General features: G+C 42.0%; 1 protein-coding gene across 4 annotated transcripts; it reads right to left on the reverse strand.

The window, feature by feature from the left end:
- Positions 1-285: 285 nt before the first annotated feature.
- On the reverse strand, positions 286-21,537 carry LOC129837741 (E3 ubiquitin-protein ligase CBL-like). 4 transcript variants are annotated; one of them, XR_008756744.1, is made up of 13 exons: positions 20,268-21,537; positions 11,870-12,016; positions 9,162-9,318; positions 8,813-8,934; positions 7,861-7,998; positions 6,593-6,812; positions 3,925-4,083; positions 3,613-3,762; positions 3,420-3,478; positions 2,963-3,088; positions 2,713-2,777; positions 2,442-2,536; positions 843-928 (listed from the first exon to the last, which is right to left on the reverse strand). XR_008756744.1 is itself a non-coding variant. In XM_055904158.1 (12 exons), the coding sequence occupies exons 1-12, from the start codon at positions 20,642-20,644 to the stop codon at positions 2,508-2,510; spliced, it is 1,749 nt and encodes a 582-aa protein (XP_055760133.1). In that variant the 5' UTR covers positions 20,645-21,536; the 3' UTR covers positions 286-2,507. The 4 variants fall into 4 exon arrangements, 3 of the variants coding, with proteins under 3 accessions (XP_055760133.1, XP_055760132.1, XP_055760134.1); XM_055904158.1 differs by having other exon boundaries at positions 286-2,536; positions 20,268-21,536; XM_055904157.1 differs by lacking the exon at positions 2,442-2,536 and having other exon boundaries at positions 286-928; positions 20,268-21,533.
- Positions 21,538-23,345: the final 1,808 nt, after the last annotated feature.

Genomic DNA, 23,345 nt, shown 5'->3' on the forward strand with positions numbered 1-23,345 from the left:
CTCCAAACTCTTCCTCCCTGTCTCTCAGACCTCCTCTCCTCCAAACTCTTCCTCCCTGTCTCTCAGACCTCCTCTCCTCCAAACTCTTCCCCTCTCTCTCTCGTTCTCCTCCTAGTTCAATACTAAAGTGGAATCAGCACAGAGTGTAAGCATGTCAAACACAATAAAGCCTGAAGTTACACTATCTTCCATCTGTCTGTTTTAGAAACTACCCTTTCATTACTATGTGGATTTTTATTGATATGATCAGTGGGCAAACTTCTGAGTACATTTTAACAACTTGAGGGAGGTGCAAAATATTTATTTGGGTTTCATGTTTGATCATATTAACATACAACTATAGTATGTAGGCTATATACCGTACTAGTCATACATCCCGGACAAGGTTCTGAGGGACTCTGCCCCAATTTGCAGTCATGAATTAAAGCCGAGGTTTGCAATATGTTTTAAGTATGGGGTAAATTATGAGGTAGCATATTGTCAATGCCCTACATACACACATCAAGCAATGAAAGAATGGGACCAGTTATTGGAACTGTGCAGCAGCTAACTCTGTTTGCTGTGCAGCAGAGGGCATCCGTGAGTTGTTCCATCAGTCTGTCCTTCTCCATTCACTTTGACGTTATTATTAGTAGATCAACAGGGCATTCTCCCTCCATATTAAGGCATACATAAGATACATAAGGTACATAAGATTAACAATGTCTGTTTTTCAGGAACAGTGGAAATGGACCTTTCTTATTCCTATTATCCATCCATTCTTGAGTCAGTCAGAGATGTTGTGCTTATCTTTTCTCCCAGAGTCAGGAGGACATGGTTCTCTCCCGCTCTCTCTGGCTGTACCCGAGCTCTGACGTCCGTTCACTCCTTTCTTTATGTCTCTTCTTCTGTTTCACTGAATCTGAGGCCCCTAACCAGGCTGCTCCACCTTTAAGATAAATGTTAGATAGGAATATGTACAGTTGAAGTCGGAAGTTAACATACACTTAGGTTGGAGTTATTAAAACTCGTTTTTCAACCACTCCACAAATTTCTTGTTAACAAACTATAGTTTTGGCAAGTCGGTTAGGACATCTACTTTGTGCATGACACAAGTAATTTTTCCAACAATTGTTTACAGACAGATTATTTCAATTATAATTCATGGTATCTAAATTCCAGTGGGTCAGAAGTTTACATACACTAAGTTGACTGTGCCTTTAAACAGCTTGGAAAATTCCAGAAAATTATGTCATGGCTTTAGAAGCTTCTGATAGGTTAATTGACATGATTTGAGTCAATAGGAGGTGTACCTGTGGATGTATTTCAAGGCCTACCTTCAAACTCAGAGCCTCTTTGCTTGTCATCATTAGAAAATCAAAAGAAATCAGCCAAGACCTCAGAAAAATAATTGTTGACCTCCACAAGTCTGGTTCATCCTTGGGAGCAATTTCCAAACGCCTGAAGGTACCACTTTCATCTGTACAAACAATAGTACGCAAGTATAAACACCATGGTACGACGCAGCCGTCATACCGCTCAGGAAGGAGAAGTGTTCTGTCTCCTAGAGATTAATGTACTTTGGTGCGAAAAGTGCAAATCAATCCCAGAACAACAGCAAAGGACCTTGTGAAGATGCTGGAGGAAATAGGTACAAAAGTATCGATATCCACAGTAAAACGAGTCCAATATCAACATAACCTTAAAATCCAGACTACGGTTTGCAACTGCACATGGGGACAAAGTTTGTACTTTTTGGAGAAATGTCCTCTGGTCTGATGAAACAAAAATAGAACTGTTTGACCATAATGACAATCATTATGTTCGAAGGATAAAAGGGGAGGCTTGCAAGCCGAAGAACACCATCCCAAACGTGAAGCACAGGAGTGGCAGCATCATGTTGTGGGGGTGCTTTGCTGCAGGAGGGACTAGTGCACTTCACAAAATAGATGGCACCATGAGCATGGAAAATTATGTGGATATATTGAAGCGACATCTCAAGGCATCAGTCAGGAAGTTAAAGCTTGGTCGCAAATGGGTCTTCCAAATGGACAATGCATACTTCCAAAGTTTTGGCAAAATGGCTTAAGGACAACAAAGTCAAGGTATTGTAGTGCCATCACAAAACCCTGACCTAAATCCTATAGAAAATGTGTGGGCAGAACTGAAAAAGCATGGGTGAGCAAGGAGGCCTACCAACCTTACTCAGTTACACCAGCTCTGTCAGGAGGAATGGGCCAACATTCAACCAACTTATTGTGGGGAGCTTGTGGAAGGCTACCCAAAACAATTGACCCAAGTTAAACAATTTAAAGGCAATGCTACCAAATACTAATTGAGTGTATGTAAACTTCTGACCCAATGGGAATGTGATGAAAGAAAAAAAAGCTGAAATAAATCATTCTCTATACTATTATTCTGACATTTCACCTTCTTAAAATAAAGTGGTGATCCTAACTGACCTAAGACAGGGAATTTTTACTAGGATGAAATGTCAGGAATTGTGAAAAACGTATTTTTGTATTTTGCTAAGGTGTATGTAAACTTCCGACTTCAACTGTATGAGAGAGAGGTGGGGGGGGGGGGGGGGGGGGGGGGAGGGAGAAAGAGAGAAATTAGTGAGGGGTCAACCTTTTGTGTGTTACAGTAAGTGGAGAAGCCCCTGTAAAATAGTTTATTTTGGTAAAGAACTGCCCTCCATTCCCTCCCTCCCCCCTCCTCTCTGATACTCACCCTCTCCACGGGACTGGGAGGAGACGGAACAGGAGGGGAGGTTTGGCTCTGAGACAGAATCCTCACTGTTACACAGAGAACACAACAACAGCATTCACCATCGTCATGTTTTAACACTTTGGAAAGCTAATACTGTATTCAAGGTGCCATACAAATAATGTTTACAATTAAAACATGGTACTTGTGGCCGCATTTACTTTTTTATGTATAGCAAGCATATTACTGTGTTACACTAAAAATAAACACACACTTTTTGAAGAAAGTCCCATTGGGGACAGGCATGGATGGCCTGTGAGAGATTGGGAGTGTGGGCGGTTGTCTGAATCCCCCAGAATTCTCCTCCCCACTACTAGCTAGCTCCTCCCCCCACTGGCATCTTAAGGGGAGGAGACAGAACACAAGAGCTCTCAATCAAGTTCAATGAGGAAGTACTGTAACCAAATTAATTATATTTAGTTTACAAAGTGGTGATTCAGTAAACTGTATGGCTATGGCCAGTAAACATCAGACCAAGGGAGGAACAAACAGTGAGCTAACATTGTTTCCATTGCCCTGTTTTATCTCCTGAGCTTCTTTAGGATGCAGGCTACAGTACACAATTTTTCTCTTTCCGACAAACATCTTCCATATTGTTGATTAATTTGAAATAAGTCTTAATAGCCTAAAATGCAGTTCTCCATCCACTGCTGTATGCATTTAGAGCTCACCTGTTAGTGCTGGCAGTGTGGTGTGTGAGCGCTCTGTCTGAGGGGGTGTCACTGTGAGCCTGTGGTGGAATAAGGACACACGTTTACCTGTCTACCGAAGCCCCAGTTATCAGTGAATATGGGTTAGACTTCTTCTTTCCATTGTGGTACTGTTACTATCAATTCTGTAGAGTGTGTGTTTGGGGGAACTTACAGAACGCGAGTTAGAGTGGGAGTATTTGGCCAGTATATCGGAGGGCTGTAAGGGGGCTTGTGGGGAAGGGCAGTGGGAGAAGGTGCTGTGTTTGGGAGGGAGGGGTGGAGCCAGGCGAGAGCTGGGGAACTGGTACTCTTCAGACGACATCTGCATCAGAGAGAGAGAGAGAGAGAGAGATAGAGAGATATATAGAGAGAGAGAGAGAGATAGAGAGAGAGAGAGAGAGAGAGAGAGAGAGGTGCAAGAGAAAAAACACTAAGAGACAGTGAAAGGGAACCCCACACCAGCCCTGCTCACAACCACACACACCCTCTTCATATAGGCCAGTTTTTTCATGACTAGCTGTACATCCTCCAGGTCATCTTCATCTTCCTCTTCCTCGCTGACAGACAGGTAAGGCTCCACCAGGATTGACTCTGTCCCTCTGATGTCACAGCGACAGTATGGGCAGGTGTGTCCATCCGACTTCTGCATCACATGGAATGATCACACTTGGTTAAGCAGAATAAACATTATCTACACATCTGTACTGTCTGTTAATGTGTGGAAACTCATGTGTCGGTGTATGTTTGTGTATTGTTGTATCAAATCAATTCACATTTTATTTGTCACATACTTGGTAACAACAGGTATAGACTAACAGTGAAATAGTTACGGGCCCTTCCCAACAATGCAGAGAGAAAATGATTGCTGTATGTCAAAAAGATCCCTGGGATGATGCAGTAATTTGGTTCCGTCAAGAGCATTCCTGAGCAGATGCATTTCCCATGCTGAAAGTGTAATACCCATAATATTGTCCTTTCGGTGTGTTATTTGCATGAAGCTACACTTACAGTAAAGCAACTGGTTTAGCATATCAAATTAAGATTGAGCATTCTACCATAGTTCACTTTGGTAAAAACTGGAGTATTTTGTTCAAATCTATTCTATTGTGTCGTCTTGGCCCCTGAATTGTGACTGTGACAGTGTGTGTCAGTGTGTGTCAGTGTGTGAGAGTGTGTGACCAGGTGAGGAGTGGAAACTCTAAGGGCGAGTTTCCTCAGTGTGAGTGTAGCATGAGGAGGATGTACGCTTCGGCTCACACAGGAAGTCCTAACCCACATGTTAGGACACGATGGCCCACAATACTGCTCTGCGTGCTGCTACGCCGGTTCACCTACTGATGTGTAGTGGGCTGGCTCACTGCAGACATTAACTGTCTGACCAAAAACCAATTCCATACAGTTAACCCAAATTGGTATGTTGATGATATACAGTGGGGCAAAAAAGTATTTAGTCAGCCACCAATTGTGCAAGTTCTCCCACTTAAAAAGATGTGAGAGGCCTGTAATTTTCATCATAGGTACACTTCAACTATGATAGACAAAATGAGAAGAAACAAATCCAGAAAATCACATTGTAGGATTTTTAATGAATTTATTTGCAAATTATGGTGGAAAATAAGTATTTGGTCACCTACAAACAAGCAAGATTTCTGGCTCTCACAGACCTGTAACTTCTTCTTTAAGAGGCTCCTCTGTCCTCCACTCGTTACCTGGATTGATGGCACCTGTTTGAACTTGTTATCAGTATAAAAGACACCTGTCCACAACCTCAAACAGTCACTCTCCAAACTCCACTATGGCCAAGACCAAAGAGCTGTCAAAGGACACCAGAAACAAAATTGTAGACCTGCACTAGGCTGGGAAGACTGAATCTGCAATAGGTAAGCAGCTTGGTTTGAAGAAATCAACTGTGGGAGCAATTATTAGGAAATGGAAGACATACAAGACCACTGATAATCTCCCTCGATCTGGGGCTCCATGCAAGATCTCATCCCGTGGGGTCAAAATGATCACAAGAACGGTGAGCAAAAATCCCAGAACCACACGGGGGGACCTAGTGAATGACCTGCAGAGAGCTGGGACCAAAGTAACAAAGCCTACCATCAGTAACACACTACGCCGCCAGGGACTCAAATCCTGCAGTGCCAGACGTGTCCCCCTGCTTAAGCCAGTACATGTCCAGGCCCGTCTGAAGTTTGCTAGAGAGCATTTGGATGATCCAGAAGAAGATTGGGAGAATGTCATATGGTCAGATGAAACCAAAATAGAACCTTTTGGTAAAAACTCAACTCGTCGTGTTTGGAGGACAAAGAATGCTGAGTTGCATCCAAAGAACACCATACCTACTGTGAAGCATGGGGGTGGAAACATCATGCTTTGGGGCTGTTTTTCTGCAAAGGGACCAGGACGACTGATCCGTGTAAAGGAAAGAATGAATGGGGCCATGTATCGTGAGATTTTGAGTGAAAACCTCCTTCCATCAGCAAGGGCATTGAAGATGAAACGTGGCTGGGTCTTTCAGCATGACAATGATCCCAAACACACTGCCCGGGCAACGAAGGAGTGGCTTCGTAAGAAGCATTTCAAGGTCCTGGAGTGGCCTAGCCAGTCTCCAGATCTCAACCCCATAGAAAATCTTTGGAGGGATTTGAAAGTCCGTGTTGCCCAGCAACAGCCCCAAAACATCACTGCTCTAGAGGAGATCTGCATGGAGGAATGGGCCAAAATACCAGCAACAGTGTGTGAAAACCTTGTGAAGACTTACAGAAAACGTTTGACCTCTGTCATTGCCAACAAAGGGTATATAACAAAGTATTGAGATAAACTTTTGTTATTGACCAAATACTTATTTTCCACCATAATTTGCAAATAAATTCATTAAAAATCCTACAATGTGATTTTCTGGATTTGTTTCTTCTCATTTTGTCTGTCATAGTTGAAGTGTACCTATGATGAAAATTACAGGCCTCTCTCATCTTTTTAAGTGGGAGAACTTGCACAATTGGTGGCTGACTAAATACTTTTTTGCCCCACTGTATATTAATAAAAGAGGATGTGGCTGGGTGATGTCAGAGACATTGTGTGAGCGAACAATGTGTGGTTTGGCTTTGAGGGTTTTGTTGGTGACGTCGTCAATCACAGAGTAGGCATACCTGCCATCCCGTGAGGCAGGGTTGGCACAGCAGGTGTCCGCAGGGCTGGATGCGTGTGTCCTTGTCTCTCTCTGTACAGATCTTACACAGCTGGAAGGTACTACCCATCTCACAGTACATCTCATACTCATCTTCTGTGACTTTGACCCTGCTTCTCTGTGCTGGTTCACACAGACTGGTGAGGTCTGGGTTCACATCACGTCCGTCAGGGTAAAGATAGCTGCAGACAAACACAACACAGAATTACACACATATTATGTAAAATGATTACAGGCCTATGCAAATGTTGTGTGTTAGTGTTGGTCAGCTGTTTGTTCACCTGCACCCGCCCACAATTTTTAATAACCCATCAGCACTCCTATTCCCAAGTCAAAATGTAGCTTACATTTGGTGTATCATTTTACTGCAAGAAATGCTTAGTTCTGCAGGAGTCAATATTAAGGCTATGTGAGAGGCCATATACCTACTGTTAGTGTCCAGATTTTGGTTTCCATTTAACCCATCTGAACTGTAGGCTACAGTTCCTTTGACTTGACATGGGGCTATTTGGAGTCCCCGTCTTGTGACTGTCGGACTAATATAGCACCTCACAGTCATCACACATAAATCACATAACCGATACTGCTTTCATCCTCTTTTACCACTTCACCAAATCTTTCCCAAACATTACTCCCTTCTCTTTATTTTCAACTCTCCATTTCCCAGCTTTTCTCTTATTGAATTAAACTCTGACATTGTCCTTTTTACCTCCTTGTATCGAAGTTCACTTTTTCTGCCAATCCCAAAAGCATTTGGCAATTGGCGTGTAGACTATTTAGTGCTCGTACAGTTAGGCCCAGAAGCTTAGGCTTATGCTCTAAAGCCATTGCCGGAAGGCCTAATATAATTCAATTGAAACCTCAGTGTTTGTCGATTTTTTAAGGAATTGTTTTCTCTGTATTCAACCCGCCCGCCACCCAGCCACCCTTCATCCACACAATATTTAATGACCCTAAACCCACCTCACGGATATAACCGCGGGTACCTTTTTTTATGTGTCAACCCGCGCAACACTAGTGTGTGTGTCAGTGGAGGCTGCTGAGGGGAGAACGGCTCATAATAATGACCAGAATGGCGCAGATGGAATGGCATCAAACACATGGAAACCATGTCTTTGATGAATATGATACCGTTCCACTGATTCCACTCCAGTCATTACCACCAGCCTGTCCTCCTCAATTAAGGTTCCACCAACCTCCTGCGGTGTGTCCATGAGCGTGTTTACTTACCAGCCCTCCCTGAAGCCCTGGATGAGGGCCTGGTAGAGAGGTGTATTCTGGGGGATCGTCTGTACGATGCCGCCATCACCTGTCACATGACCAATGGCCCACTGGCCCATCTGAGTGCAGCTCAGACGGAAGATATAGCTGGACAGAGATACACAGTTCACATGGAAACGTCTCTACTGGAGTTCATACAGATTTGACCATGAAATACAGGTAACTGCCAAAATAAAGGAAACACCAACATGAAGTGTCTTAATAGGGCATTGGGCCACGAGCCAGAACAGCTTCAATGCATCCTTGGAATAGATTTTACAAGTGTCTGGTAATCTATTGGAAGGATGCGACACCATTCTTCCACGAGATATTCAATAATTTGGTGTTTTGTTGATGGTGGTTGAAAATGGTGCCTCAGGCGCCGCTCCAGAATCTCCCATAAGCGTTCAATTAGGTTGAGATCTGGTGACTGAGATGGCCATAGCATATGGTTTACATTGTTTCCATGCTCATCAAACCATTCAGTGACCTCTCATGCCCTGTGGGTGTCATCTTATAGGGGCATAGCCATAGTAGCCAAAATAATGGGCAAAATAATGGCCTGCCCAGCATTTTTGTACATGATCCTATGAATAATGGGATGTTAATTTCTTAATTAACTCAGGAACCACACCTGTGTGGAAGCACCTTCTTTCACTATACTTTGTACCCCTCATTTCCTCACGTTTTTCCATTATTTGGGCAGTTACCTCTATGTATCTAGGTTTTATTCTTTACTATCACTATAATTATTATGTCAGCATTAAAAGTAATTATTGCAGATATTGTTGTAGGTTATGGTAAAGCTACACCTCCTCTCTTTTCTCCGGAGCCCCTCCTATCCCCCTGTTCCTTCCCTTCATCTACTCTCTCTCGCCACACCCCAACCCATCCACCCCCAAACAATCTCTCCTGTCCTCACCTCCCGGGCCGGTGCAGGTAGTTTTGGAGGCGGGCTTTGACCTGGTCGTAGGTGAGGAAGGCCATGTAGCCGGGGTGGGTCACTGCCAACTGGTTCCAGTTCCTCAGAAGAGACCTCCATGGCTGACAGGAGAGGGGAGGACATATTTACTATCAGTTGAAATACAGTATGTGTTATTTCTTTCCACTTTGGAATGTTTTGGCTATCTTTAGACAGTGGGAGAGAAAGAATTAGATAGACATCTTGTAAAGTGGCAGAAGGCATATTCACTGAACATTATGTGAGGTGTCTAATTAACCAGGATGTAGGGCTACATAGAACAGGGCTAAGATATATGGATCACATGTACCTGGAATAGCCTGGTGAAGATGTCAAACTCAAACACTGAGATGTGGTCGTTACAGGTGAGATCTACAGTTGACTTTAGAGCCATGGACTCCATCCCCTCTTCAAAGCCATGGTCCCTACGGAGATGCTGCTTAAAACTGCTCCACTGCACAATACACCTAGGAGAGAGAACGAGAGGAGGGGAGGAGAGGGAGAGAGGGGTGGGAGATAAAGGAAAAATGAAAGTGAGAGAGAGAACGAGAGGAGGGGAGGAGAGGGAGAGGGGGGTGGGAGATAAAGGAAAAAGAAAGTGAGAGAGAGAAAGAGAGTGAAAGTGAGAGGAATAAAAACGTGCCAAAAGAAGATCAAAAATCACAAGTGGAGGAACAGAATACTTTTCACAAGACTAGAAAAAGACTGCGCCTGCACTACCGGTTAAAAGTTTTAGAACACCTACTCATTCAAGGGTTTTCCTTTATTTTTTACTATTTTCTACATTGGAATCATGTAGTAACCAAAAAAGTGTTAAACAAATCAAAATATATTTTATATTTGAGATTCTTCAAATATCCACAATTTGCCTTGATGACAGCTTTGCACACACTTGGCATTCTCTCTACCGGCTTCATGAGGTAGTCACCTGGAATGCATTTCAATTAACAGGAGAGCCTTCTTAAAAGTTAATTAGAGGAATTTCTTTCCTTCTTAATGCATTTCAACCAATAATTTGTGTTGTGACAAGGTAGGTGTGGCATATATAAGATAGCCATATTTGGTAAAATACCAAGTCCATATTATGGCAAGAACAGCTCAAATAAGCAAAGAGAAATGACAGTCCATCATTACTTCAAGACATGAAGTTCAGTCATAGGAATGGATGACCCAGAGTTACCTCTGCTGCAGAGGATAAGTTCATTCGAATTACCAGTCTCAGAAATTGCAGCCCAAATACATGCTTCACTGAGTTCAAGTATGTCGTAGCTGAATTAGAATTCGTTAGGTAACATTGATAAATAAGATGTTTATTTACTTTATACTTGTCATTAGAATGTCTTCTTTTGGACTATACTGTTGGCAGTTGCATTTTCCTTTCTTCTCTAGGGAAAAGTCACCTGGGGCTCAGAGAGGGGAGAGGTCAGGCTTGTCTTTTACATGTCTGGTAATATGCAGAATATCAGAAAGGGAGAAGTCAGGTTTGAACATTGTCTTCAGATGTGAATATATCTGTGAAACTATGTGAAGGGCTCGACTATGTCTGTACTCCAGTCACTCCCTTCGCTTCCCATTGGGGGGAGGAGTATGGCAGTGTCTGGAACCATTATATTACCCCTCTGATGTTGCATGAATCTTGACCTAGTATATGACCTAGAGGCTCACTCCCCTCCGTGAGCTTGTCCAGGAGGGAAGGTATTTGAGATGGGTGTATCTAGAATTGACAATTGATATATGCCATTGGATGAGGTAATGTTTTGGTACTAGGAAGTACCAAGAACGAGAAGTAGAACCTCGTCTAAGAGACCAAACTGAATGATAATTTATAGCTAATGCTATCTGGCTATGGGATACTCCTCTTTCAATTAAAAGGCCATTTGTGAAGTTTCTAAGATCTGTGGTTCGTCATGTGAGTTGAGAGGGGTGTATCTTGGCTATAAAAGATACTAAGTATTATTTTGTAAGCACTCTCAGAGAATTAATTTATAGACACTGAATTGATCTGAGAGTCAAAGGGCTATGGTGAAGCTCATATAATTAAAGATGGCCTTTAAAATATAACTCTGACTTGTGTGTGGTTTGTAAACTCTCCTCATTTAGTAATACAGGAAATTACCACGACAAGTAACAGACACATCTCAACATCAACTGTTCAGTGGAGACTGTGTGAATCAGGTCTTCATGGTCAAATTGCTGCAAAGAAACCATTACTAAAGGAAGAAGAGACTTGCTTGGAGATTTTTGGTTCCAACCTGCCGTGTCTTTGTGAGACGCGGTGGGGTGAACGGATGATCTTCACATGTGCATTTCCCACTGTAAAGCATGGAGGAGGAGATGTGATGGTGTGGGGGTGCTTTGCTGGTGACACTGTCTGTGATTTATTTAGAACTCAAGGCACACTTAACCAGCATGGCTACCACAGCATTCTGCAGCGATTGCCATCCCATCTGGTTTTGGCTTAGTGGGACTATCATCTGTTTTTCAACAGGACAATGACCCAACGCACCTCCAGGCTGTGTAAGGGCTATTTGACCAAGAAGGAGAGTGATGGAGTGCTGCATCAGATGACCTGACCTCCACAATCCTCAACCAAATTGAGATGGTTTGGAATGAGTCGGACTGCAGAGTGAAGGAAAAGCAGCCAACAAGTGCTCCGCATATGTGGGAACTCCTTCAAGACTGTTGGAAAGCATTCCAGGTGAAACTGGTTGAGAGAATGTCAAAGCTGTCATCAACCCAAAGGTTGTCATTTGAAGAATCTCAAATCTCAAATATATTTCGATTTTTTTGGGGTTCCTACATGATTCCATGTGTTATTTCATAGTTTTGATTTCTTCACTATTATTCTACAATGTAGAAAATAGAAAAAATAAAGAAAAACCCTTGAATGAGTAAGTGTTCTAAAACTTTATACCGGTAGTGTATATACAAATAGACTGTTCCTATTTGTGGAATGTTCTGTCAAGTCCACGTCCCTTATTCAATTCTAGTTCCACTGTTACCCCACCCAACACTCACTTGTTTCCAAATGCTCGCCTCCAGAACTCTCCGGCCTCTGTCTTAGTCAGCCTGTAGGTGTGGCCTTGAAAGCTTCCCTCGGGAAACATGGCCCTCAGCTCCCAGAGCATGTGACTGAAGAGCAGGGACAGCTTGGTCAAGTTTCTCCTGTGAATAACAGAAAATAACATGAAGCTATTCTGAGCTTTTTACAATGTATCAACTAGGGTGATAAGGGTAGGCATTCTGGTCCATAGCTTCAAACGCAACAGTGGCAGCTAGAATGAAAGTAAACTTTAGATCTCAAAGATATAATGGGTATTGTACCCTCTAACAAGCAATAATATATCCCTCTCTTTCTCTTTCTCTCTCTCTCACTTCAATTCAATTTATGGGGCTTTATTGGCATAGGAAACATATGTTTACATTGCCAAAGCAAGTGAAATAGATCAGTAAACAGTAAACATTATTCACAAAAGTTCCAAAAGGATAAAGACATTTAAAATGTTATATTATGTCTATATACAGTATTGTAATGATGTGCAAATAGTTAAAGTACAAAAGGGAAAATAAATATGCATAAATATAGGTTTTATTTACAATGGTGTTTGTTCTTCACTGGTTGCCCTTTTCTTGTAGCAACAGGTCACATATTTTGCCGCTGTGATTGCACACTGTGGTATTTCACCCAATAGATATGGGAGTTTTTATCAAAATTGGATTTGCTTTCGATTTCTTTGTGGGTCTGTGTAATTTTAGGGGAATATGTTTCTCTAATATGTCATACATTGGGCAGGAGGTTAGGAAGTGCAGCTCAGTTTCCACCTCCTTTTGTGGGCAGTGTGCACATAGACTGTCTTCTCTTGAGAGCCAGGTCTGCCGTCGGTGGCCTTTCTCAATAGCAAGGTTATGCTCACTGAGTCTACATTGTCAAAGATTTCCTTAATTCTGGGTCAGTCACAGTGGTCAGATATTCTGCCACGGTGTACTCTCTGTTTAGGGCCAAAAAGCAATATAGTTCACTTAGTTTTTTTGTAAATTCTTTCCAATGTGTCAAGTAATTCTCTTTTTGTTTTCTCATGATTTGGTTGCGTCTAATTGTGTTGCTGTCCTTGGGCTCTGTGGCATCTGTTTGTGTTTGTGAACAGAGCCTGCTTAGGGGGCTCTTCTCCAGGTTCATTTCTCTGTAGGTGATGGCTTTGTTATGGAAGATTTGGGAATCACTTCCTTTAGGTGGTTGTAGAATTGAGTGTCTCTTTTAGCGGGTATCGGCCTAATTCTGCTCTGCATGAATTATTTGGTGTTTTACGTTGTACACTGAGGATATTTTTGCTGAACTCCGCATGCAGAGTCTCAATTTGGTGTTTGTCCCATTTTGTGAATTCTTGGAGGGTGAGCGGACCCCAGACCTCACAAACATAAAGGGCAATGGGTTCTATAACCAATTCAAGTATTTTTAGCCATTGGTATGTCAAATTTTATGTTCCCTTTGATGGCATAGAATGCCCTTCTTGACTCATCTCTCAGATCGTTCACAGCTTTGTGGAAGTTACCTGTGGCGCTGATGTTTAGGCCGAGGTATGTATAGTTTTTTGTGTGCTGTAGGGCAACGGTGTCCAGATGGAATTTGTATTTGTGGTCCTGACAACTGGATCTTTTTTAGAACACCATTACTTTTGTCTTACTGAGATTTACTGTCAGGGCCCAGGTCTGACAGAATCTGTGCAGAAGATCTAGGTGCTGCTGTAGGCCCTCCTTGGTTGGGGACAGAAGCACCAGATCATCAGCAAACAGTAGACATTTGACTTCAGATTCTAGTAGGGTGAGGCCGGTGGCTGCAGACTGTTCTTGTGCCCTCGCCAATTCGTTGATATATATATTGAAGAGGGTGGGACTTAAGATGTAACCCTGTCTCACCCCCCGACCCTGTGGAAAGAAATGTGTGTGTTTTTGCCAATTTTAACTGCACACTTGTTGTTTGTGGATATGGATTTTATAATGTTGTATCTTTTCCCCCAACACCACTTTCAATCAATTTGTATAGCAGACCCTCATGCCAAATTGAGTTTAAATATTTTTTGAAATTAACAAAATATGAGAAGACTTCGCCATTGTTTTGGTTTGTTTGTTTGTTTGTCAATTAGGGTGTGCAGGGTGAACACGTGGTCTGTCGTGCGGTAATTTGGTAAATAGCCAATTTGACATTTGCTCAGTATATTGTTTTTGCTGGGGAAATATACGAGTCTGCTGTTAATGATAATGCAGGGGATTTTCCCAAGGTTGCTGTTGACGCATATCCCCCGGTAGTTATTGGGGTCAGATTTGTCTCCATTTTTGTGGATTGGGGTGATCAGTCCTTGGTTCCAAATATTGAGGAGAATGCCAGAGCTGAGGATGATGTTAAAGATTCAAGTTTAAGTATAGCCAATTGGAATTTGTGGTCTGTATATGTTATCATTTAGGATACCATAAACCCCACAGGCCTTTTTGGATTGGAGGGTTTGTATTTTGTCCTGCAGTTCATTCAATGTAATTGGAGTCCAGTGGTTTCTGGTAGTCTATAATAGTTGATTCTAAGATTTGTATTTGATCATGTATATATTTTTGCAGTTTGTTCTTTGTTATAGAGCCAAAAAGATTGGAGAAGTGGTTTATCCATACATCTCCATTTTGGATAGATAACTAGTCGTATTGTTGTTTGTTTAGTTTTTCAATTTTCCCAGAAGTGTTTAGATTCTATGGATTCTTCAATTACATTGAGCTGATTTCTGTCTCTCTCATTCACTCACTCACTCACTCACTCACTCACTCACTCACTCACTCACTCACTCACTCACTCACTCACTCACTCACTCACTCACACACACAGGTACATTTGTGCTTGTACAAACAGGATGTCACAGTCTTGCTCTTCCTGTTCTTGTTGTGCCACAGAAACAGAATTTTCCGTTAGCAACTTGACCAACCAACAAGACACTCAAAAGTTACTGTGTGGCTCTTCTCTTGAGTGTGTGTCTATTATTAGCCTGCAAGGGACAGTAACGATCCGGCCATAAACCTCTTACTGTGTGTTCCAATCACTGTCTCAACCATTCTCTCATCTCTCTGGCTGTATGGGCATTTGAGAGCAGGACTGAAGTTTCCATCCTAAACTAACCTGGTTGACCATGTTCATTTCTTACTTTCCACCACACTCATTCACTGTATCCTGTCTACAGTTGAGCTCAATGGTGTGTGTAAAGCATAGCAACTTCTTATTGGAAAGAAAGAGCTCACATGGCATTGATACTGTACCTACAGTACGTGTGACAGTACTATATGCCTGCCTCTATCTGCAGACCAACAAGGCGACAGTGCATGTGGCACAGTTACCGGTTTTTGCAATAGACTGTTATCACTAATGTAATATACAATATCTACCTGGTAGCTGTTACTTATTGTTGCAACAACTATGGTTAATTGCAATTGCACCTGCAGGGACTTGCCACTGCTTGTCAAAGCCAAAGCAACACTACATTGACTCAATGGCAATTTCCCTGCCATTGAATTTAGCTTTATAGCAAACTACGGCATTTTACCCAGGCGTGGGCAGTGTGTAAAAACGTATAAGAACAGAGAAACATCTATATTTGTTTGTGTGTTGCTTTCCATGAACAGAAAAAGGTTTGAAGGAGAGTGTGGGCGAGTAGGAGGTTTGAATGGTTATTTCATTGTATGTGGGTGTTATTAATATATACTAACAATAATCTGCCTCAGTTGTTTATTTAATAAACTTTTGTTATGACATGGCATAATGCAAACTAATGTTATTTCATGATACACACATTCTGTATATTCAGAGAGCAAAATATGGACGACAAGGAGCGAAGGGAATAACAGTTATGTTAAGACTTGCCAGTCCTGCTGTACTGCATTGCACTGAACATGCATCCTTAGCCAAGCCCTGTTCTTCTTACCATTAGTGAGATTCAGCATTTTGGAAAAATTACACATAGCTCATAGCTTTTTCTTGATTTCACAGATAATACAGACTTTTTTGTATTATTGTAATAATATTATCTGTTTAGCGTAAGTCTGGAAATTTACATACACTTAGGTTGGAGTCATTAAAACTCATTTTTCAACCACTCCCCAAATTTCTTGTTAATTAACAAACTATAATGTTGGTAAGTCGGTTAGAACATCTACTTTGTGCATGACACAAGTAATTTTTCCAACAATTGTTTACAGACAGATTATTTCAATTATAATTCACTATCACAATTCCAGTGGGTCAGAAGGTTACATACACTAAGTTGACTGTGCCGTTAAACAGCTTGGAAAATTCCAGAAAATTATGTCATGGCTTTAGAAGCTTCTGATAGGCTAATTGACATCATTTGAGTCAATTGGAGGTGTACTTGTGGATGTATTTCAAGGCCTACCTTCAAACTCAGTGCCTCTTTGCTTGACATCATGGGAAAATAAAAATAAATCAGCCAAGACCTCAGAAGAGAAATTGTAGACCTCCTCAAGTCTGGTTCATCCTTGGGAGCAATTTCCAAACGCCTGAAGGTACCACGTTCATCTGTACAAACAATAGTACGCAAGTATAAACACCATGGGACGACGCAGCCGTCATACCGCTCAGGAAGGACACGCAATCTGTCTCCTAGAGATGAACGTACTTTGGTGCGAAAAGTGCAAATCAATCCCAGAACAACAGCAAAGGACCTTGTGAAGATGCTGGAGAAAATAGGTACAAAAGTATCGATATCCACAGTAAAACGAGTCATATGTCCACATAACCTGAAAGGCCGCTCAGCACTGCTTCAAAACCGCCATAAAAAAATCCAGACTACGGTTTGCAACTGCACATGGGGACAAAGATTGTACTTTTTGGAGAAATATCCTCTGGTCTGATGAAACAAAAATAGAACTGTTTGGCCATAATGACCATCGTTATGTTTGGAGGAAAAAGGTGGAGGCTTGCAAGCCGAAGAACACCATCCCAACCATGAAGCACGGGAGTGGCAGTATCATGTTGTGGGGGTGCTTTGCTGCAGGAGGGACTAGTGCACTTCACAAAATAGATGGCACCATGAGCATGGAAAATTATGTGGATATATTGAAGCAACATCTCAAGACATCAGTCAGGAAGTTAAAGCTTGGTCACAAATGGGTCTTCCAAATGGACAAGGACCCCAAGCATACTTCCAAAGTTGTGGCAAAATGGCTTAAGGACAACAAAGTCAAGGTATTGGAGTGGCCATCACAAAGCCCTGACCTCAATCCTACAGAAAATTTGTGGGCAGAACTGAAAAAGCGTGTGCGAGCAAGGAGGCCTACAAACCTGACTCAGTTACACCAGCTCTGTCAGGAGGAATGGGCCAACATTCACCCAACTTATTGTGGGAAGCTTGTGGAAGGCTACCCAAAACATTTGACCCAAGTTAAACAATTTGAAGGCAATGCTACCAAATACTAATTGAGTGTATGTAAACTTCTGACCCACTGGGAATGTGATGAAAGGAAAAAAAGCTTAAATAAATCATTCTTTCTACTATTATTCTGACATTTCACCTTCTTAAATTAAAGTGCTGATCCTAACTGACCTAAAACAGGGAATTTCTACTTGGACTAAATTTCAGGAATTGTGAAAAACTGAGTTTAAATGTATTTGGCTAAGGTATACGTAAACTTCTGACTTCAACTGTATAATTGAGAAATATTTGTTTAATTTTGTACTTTGAGTAATTAACAAATATTAGAAACAATATTACAACATTTCCAAATTTATAAAGAAGATACAATATTTACATCATTTTGTTCATGATTGTCTTTAAAACACCACCCTGAAACGTCTCAGAGAACCACACTGCCTTTCTCCATGGCCCGTATATCCCAGAGAGTTGTTGCGATCACCCAGTTTCACCCAGTTACTATTAGCATGATAAAGCCTCAGGTCCACTCCATTGTCTCTCTGAGACATTAGTAGTCTCAACGGAACAGAGGTTTGGTTCCAAACACTGAGTCACTCAGATACATTTCTTCCCAAAACACCCGCCTTAAAAACTGCACAACTACTGCACAACTACTAAATAACTAAATGTATCTGCAGTAGTGTGAACCTAAATGCCATGTTGATTCTGTGTTTATGTTTTAAGACAGCCGACTTGAGGGAACTGGGAATGTTGATTTTTGTCTCGCTGGTACTATAACTGGATAATAATGGGTGCTCAGGTCTATTTGTGTCATTGTGGTTCTGCTCTGTCTCTGGCTGTGCTCCAAAATTCACTTACTGTACATATCAAGTCTAATGCCAACCAAGGCCTTTATGAATTTGCCAATCTAACACCATGCATTTTAATTTTCCTAGTTGGCTTTAGTTACTTGAGAATTTATTTGAATATTGGCCATTGAGAATATTGGCGGAAAGTCTGTGTCATGGTGCTGGTGGAGTCAGATATCTCGGACACGTGCCTGCCCTTGACCCCACAGCTGATTTATTTGTCTTAGTAAAGGTCAGCCCTTTTTCGGGTGAAAGGGTCAACATATTAAATGTACTCTAAATCAATGGTATCCTCCGGGTTCAATTTCTGGTATGGTATAATAGTTTTGTAGCCTACAGATGCATAATGTTTTTTGAGTGGTAATTGTTTCACTTTCATGGATATAAAAAGTATTCATGTTTATTCATGCTAGCTTAAAAGTGAAAGAGGAGAGCAAAAACCATGTCAACAATGTGCAGTGTTGGGGAGTAGTGAACTCCATGTAGCTCAACTAGTAATTCAACTACATTTAGCAGTAGCTTGGTGGTAGTTGAGCTCAATTCAAATATTGGTAGTGTTTTTAGTAGTGAATTACTTTGTTGTAATGTTGTGATGTAGCTAACTATTGGGACTAGACACTTTTTAATTTGGAAAAGGAAAATAATATAAAGGTGTAGTAGACAATAATTTCCTTCCTTTTCGGCATCAGACCTGCCTAGTTCTCACTTGAAACATACTTTTGTGTTTAATAGGCTTAATTACACATTCTGTTAACATATCACCCCAAAGTGATCTGTTCTTGCAATTTGTAGTCTATGACATTTAAGAATTAGATATTAGAATTTGGATGTAGTGAACTACACTGAGTGTACAAAACATTTAGCTCTGAACAGGTGAATCCAGGTGAAAGCTATGATCCCTTATTGATGTCACCTGTTAAATCCACTTCAATCAGTTTAGATGAAGGGGAGGAGACAGATTAAAGAAGGATTTTTAAGTCTTGAGACAATTGAGACATGGATTGTGTATGTGTGCCATTCAGCGGGTGAATGGGCAAGACAAAATATGCTTTTGAACGGGGTATGGTAGTAGGTGTCAGGCACACCGGTTTGAGTGTGCCAAGAACTGCAACGCTGCTGAGTTTTTCACGCTCAACAATTTCCCGTGTGTATCAAAAATGGTCCACCACCCAAAGGACACCCAGCCAACTTGTCACAACTGTGGGAAGCATTGGGGTCAATATGCGCCAGCATCCCTGTGGAACGCTTTCAACGCCCTGTAGAGTCCATGCCCCAAAGAATTGTGGCTGTCTGAGGAACACCTTATTTCAATATTAGGAAAGTGTTAGGAAGGTGTTCCTAATGTTTTGGACACTGTGTCTACATTGGGAAATATTTCATAGTTTAGAATTGCTAGACAAAGTTCTCTGTACGGACTAAAAGTCTTGTTTTGTCCTGGCACTGCCAAAAGCGCTTGGCAGGCTTTATGTAAAATTATTGTGGTGTGTTTAATATTTTTATTTGGGGTTACAGACTATCCTATATAGTCATTTACTTGTGATTATCACTGCCAAATCTAATAAACAATTAGAAAATGGGTTCTCAGGCTTGGCAATAGGTCTGTGCTAGATAACAAATGACCCTATCTGGTAGTCACATCGTGGCGAGCATCATGTCTCTCAGCCTGGACTGAAATCTCCCCCTGGCCCCTCACATGGCACGAACGTATAGAGCCTGTCTGCTAGACTATGCACTACAGACAGGATATCACTGTAAGCTTGGGCCAGCATCCCTGTGGAACGCTTTCAACCCCTTGTAGTCCATTACCCGACGAATTGAGGCTGTTCTGAGGGCAAAAGGGGGTGCAAGTTAATATTTGGAAGGTATTCCTAATGTTTTATACATTCTGTAGAAAACTATATTCTCTTAACGGTAGCTTGAGTGTGTGTAGCTTAATTTCTTCCAGTGTAAAGTAATTGGTAGCTTGGTAAACTATATTTTTAGAGTAGCTTCCCCAACACTGACAATGCGTATGATAATTGGATTAAGCGCCAAATCCTAACTGGAGACACATGCAGGTAAATTTCTGAGCCGTTTGAGTTTTTACAAAGATATTGTTTACGACCCCATATATCAAGTTATGCTCCAGCTCTTGTTGTTCTCTCTCACCTGTAGCTGGACATCTCCTCGAACATCTTATCGCGCCCCTCTTTAAACAGCAGCACGGCCCGGTTAGTCTTATCCAGCAGGTGTCTTGCATGGATCCTCAGGTACTCCCCCTCATCGCCCCGGGGGGCCTGCCCCCCAGCTGCAGGCCCCCTGTACGGCTCCCACACCTGGGTGAGCAGCGTGGCTGTCTCTGAGACCACCTCGGGGAGGTACGGGGGGCTGTTCCTCAGGCCAAGCCTGGGGTTGGTACATAGTCGATGCAGCTTCTCCAGCCTCTTCAGGGCCTTGTCCACCTGCCGCCGGTCAGAGGCACTGGGCGGCTGGGAGGTGGATTTCAGGCTCCGGTCAGATCCTAGCCCCTTCCCTCCCGTGGCCATTGTCCTGAGGAGGGATTCCTGGTTGTGGTGTGTTAGTCTGAGGGGGATCTGTTCAGTGCAGCCTGACGGTTTCTGTCTGGCAGCCCTATCTATGACAGTTGAATGAGGGAGTGGTCTAGATGTCTGTCATGTCTGGCATGGACGGCTTAGTAAATGTTGTCATTGAATCTTTATGGTTGACAGCTTGAGTTGAAAAGAGCACACTTTATCCAATATATCTTCACCAGTGTTCCTCAGTATCCAAAGAATAATCCAATGAAATCAGGTTATCCAGATAGGGGCAGAGAGCCAGAATATACCATAGTCCAACAGGAATGGAGACAACTGCTGTGGTTTAGAAAGAATGGAGGTGAAATGTCTTGTCCAGAAAAGTGCAAACAAATAATCTCTCAAAACTGTTTACAAACAATCTTTCAAAAAATGGTGGTTTTTCAAGCCTGCATTCATAAAGTCCTCAATTCATAAATCATCAATTTCTTTGGTCAGTTCTCCAGAAGTAGCCAATATTTTTTAAACAGTCTCTTTCCCGTTCAGTTTGTAAAGAGAAAACCCTGAAAGAGAGAGAGCAAGGGAGGGCAGAACAAGACAGACAAATAACCACTCACCCTTCCTAAACAATCTCAACCCCTCTCCTCCCCTGTTCTCTCCTCCCCTTCTTACTCAACATTTTACGCTCTCATGCCCAGGCACTATCTCTCCCCCCATGTGGCGTAACTCTCTCTGATTTCATCTACAACACACAAATGGTGTCTCAGATATAGACCCCAGGTTCTCTTTGCAGCACAACGGAAACTTTTTTATGTCTCAGTCTGACTCTGGCTGGCCCCTCTTTCTCTCTTTGTTTTGTGTCATTTTCTCATGCTCTCTCTCTCTCGCTCTCACTCTCTTTGATGTTCTTCCGGGTTTGCAGCCAGACAAACAGGTTTGTAGTCTTTGTGTGTGAAGGTGGAGTGAGGCTGAGATAGGTTTGGGCTTAGAGGTAACCGATTAGTAAGAAAGGAGGGGGGAAGAGGAAACAGGGAATACCAACAAGGAGAGTGTGTTGTGTAGAGAGTAGTAACAAAGAGAGAGTAGAGAGAAGAGAAAAAGAGGGAATAGAAAAAGAGAGGGAGAGTAGTGGAAACGTATAGTGATTAGATGTCACAAAGATGAAGAGCACTGTGCTACAGGATGTATGTGAAGTCATTGCACTGCAGGTCAAGGCCCAGTGATGTTTAATGTTTAAAGCAGCCCTCAACTGCTGTCTTCCCTTTGTGAGACCGTGGGACCAAGCAGAAATGAACTGTTAGCACCATATTCTTCTCTGTTGTGACATTTGTAAAGGGAAACTATATAGAGAGAACGGTAAATGCCATCCCAATGGGATAAGGTTGGAGGTGTCTAAAAACCTCCACAGACTCATGAATGCATATTTTCTATTCATTTTTGGTTGACAGGACAAAAAACACAAATCAACAGATATTATACAAATAAACACTGTCAAGTGTTGTGGTCCATATTTTAATATTGTCTTATTTTGCACATTGTCGAGACAATTACAGTTCAAGTTGACCTCATGAATAAGTTCAATAAGTTCACAGTCCCCAAATCCAGAACAAATTCAAGAAAGCGTACAGTATTATATAGAGCCATTATTGCATGGAAGTCCGTTCCGTTCCATCTCATATTGCTCAAGTGGACAGCAAACCTGGTTTAAAAAAACAGATAAAGCAACACCTCAGGGCTTAACGCCTCTCCCCTATTTGACCTAGATAGTTTGTGTGTATGTACTGATATCTAGGCTACAAGTGCCTTTTGTAAAAAATGTAAAATAAACATTTCGGTAGTACTGTCCTTGAGCTGTTGTCTATTAAAGTTCTGTATTATGTCATGTTTCATGTTTTGTGTGGAACCCAGGAAGAGTAGATGCTGCTTTTGCAAAAGCTAATGGGGATCCTAATAAAATACAAATACCAAAATATCAGGAATAAGGAAATCCATTGCAGTGTGTGAGGCTTGCCATCGTAAGGGAACCATTCTCTTGGCTGCTGTTAGGCCTGGGTGTTAGGTTTAGTGTAGAGTCATCATTAAGCAGTAGCACATTGGAAAGACATGGGATGTGTTAAGATAAAATGCTTGATAATGATGAAGCCAAGTCACAGTTGACCAAATGGAGAAAACCACTTTGCACCTTTCCTGTATGATTAGGTCTCTACTGCTTAGAAGTGGCAGAGACTGGAACTGCATTGGCCTGGTAGAATTCTTTATAACCAGACTATGCTTACAATATCCACATGATGGAGACACTGGCAACAAGTTCACAGTCCGAGCGTGTGAGGCTGCTCACTGCGCCAAAGAGATCTCCAAGTGTATGCTGCAATGTTTACAGAGACTCGGGGTCTTCCCTTCATCATTCTCCAGTGCCCGTCACATTCAGTTTGTTGTCAATTTACACTCAGTGGCCAGTTTATTAGGTACACCATCCCGTTCACAAAAATTGTTCACTCCTACAGACAGTGAGTCACTGTGGCTTCTATATAAAGCAGGCAGACAGGCATGGAGGCATTCAGTTACTGTTCGATTGAACGTTAGAATTGGTAAAACGAGTGACCTAAGCAACTTTGAGCGTGGTATGATCGTCAGTACCAGGCGTGCTATTTCCAGTATCTCAGAAATGGCCGGCTTTTCATGCACAACAGTCAGCGGCAGTCCTGTAGGCAGA

Source organism: Salvelinus fontinalis, chromosome 38 (assembly GCF_029448725.1).
Source record: "Salvelinus fontinalis isolate EN_2023a chromosome 38, ASM2944872v1, whole genome shotgun sequence".
Lineage (NCBI taxonomy): Eukaryota > Metazoa > Chordata > Actinopteri > Salmoniformes > Salmonidae > Salvelinus > Salvelinus fontinalis.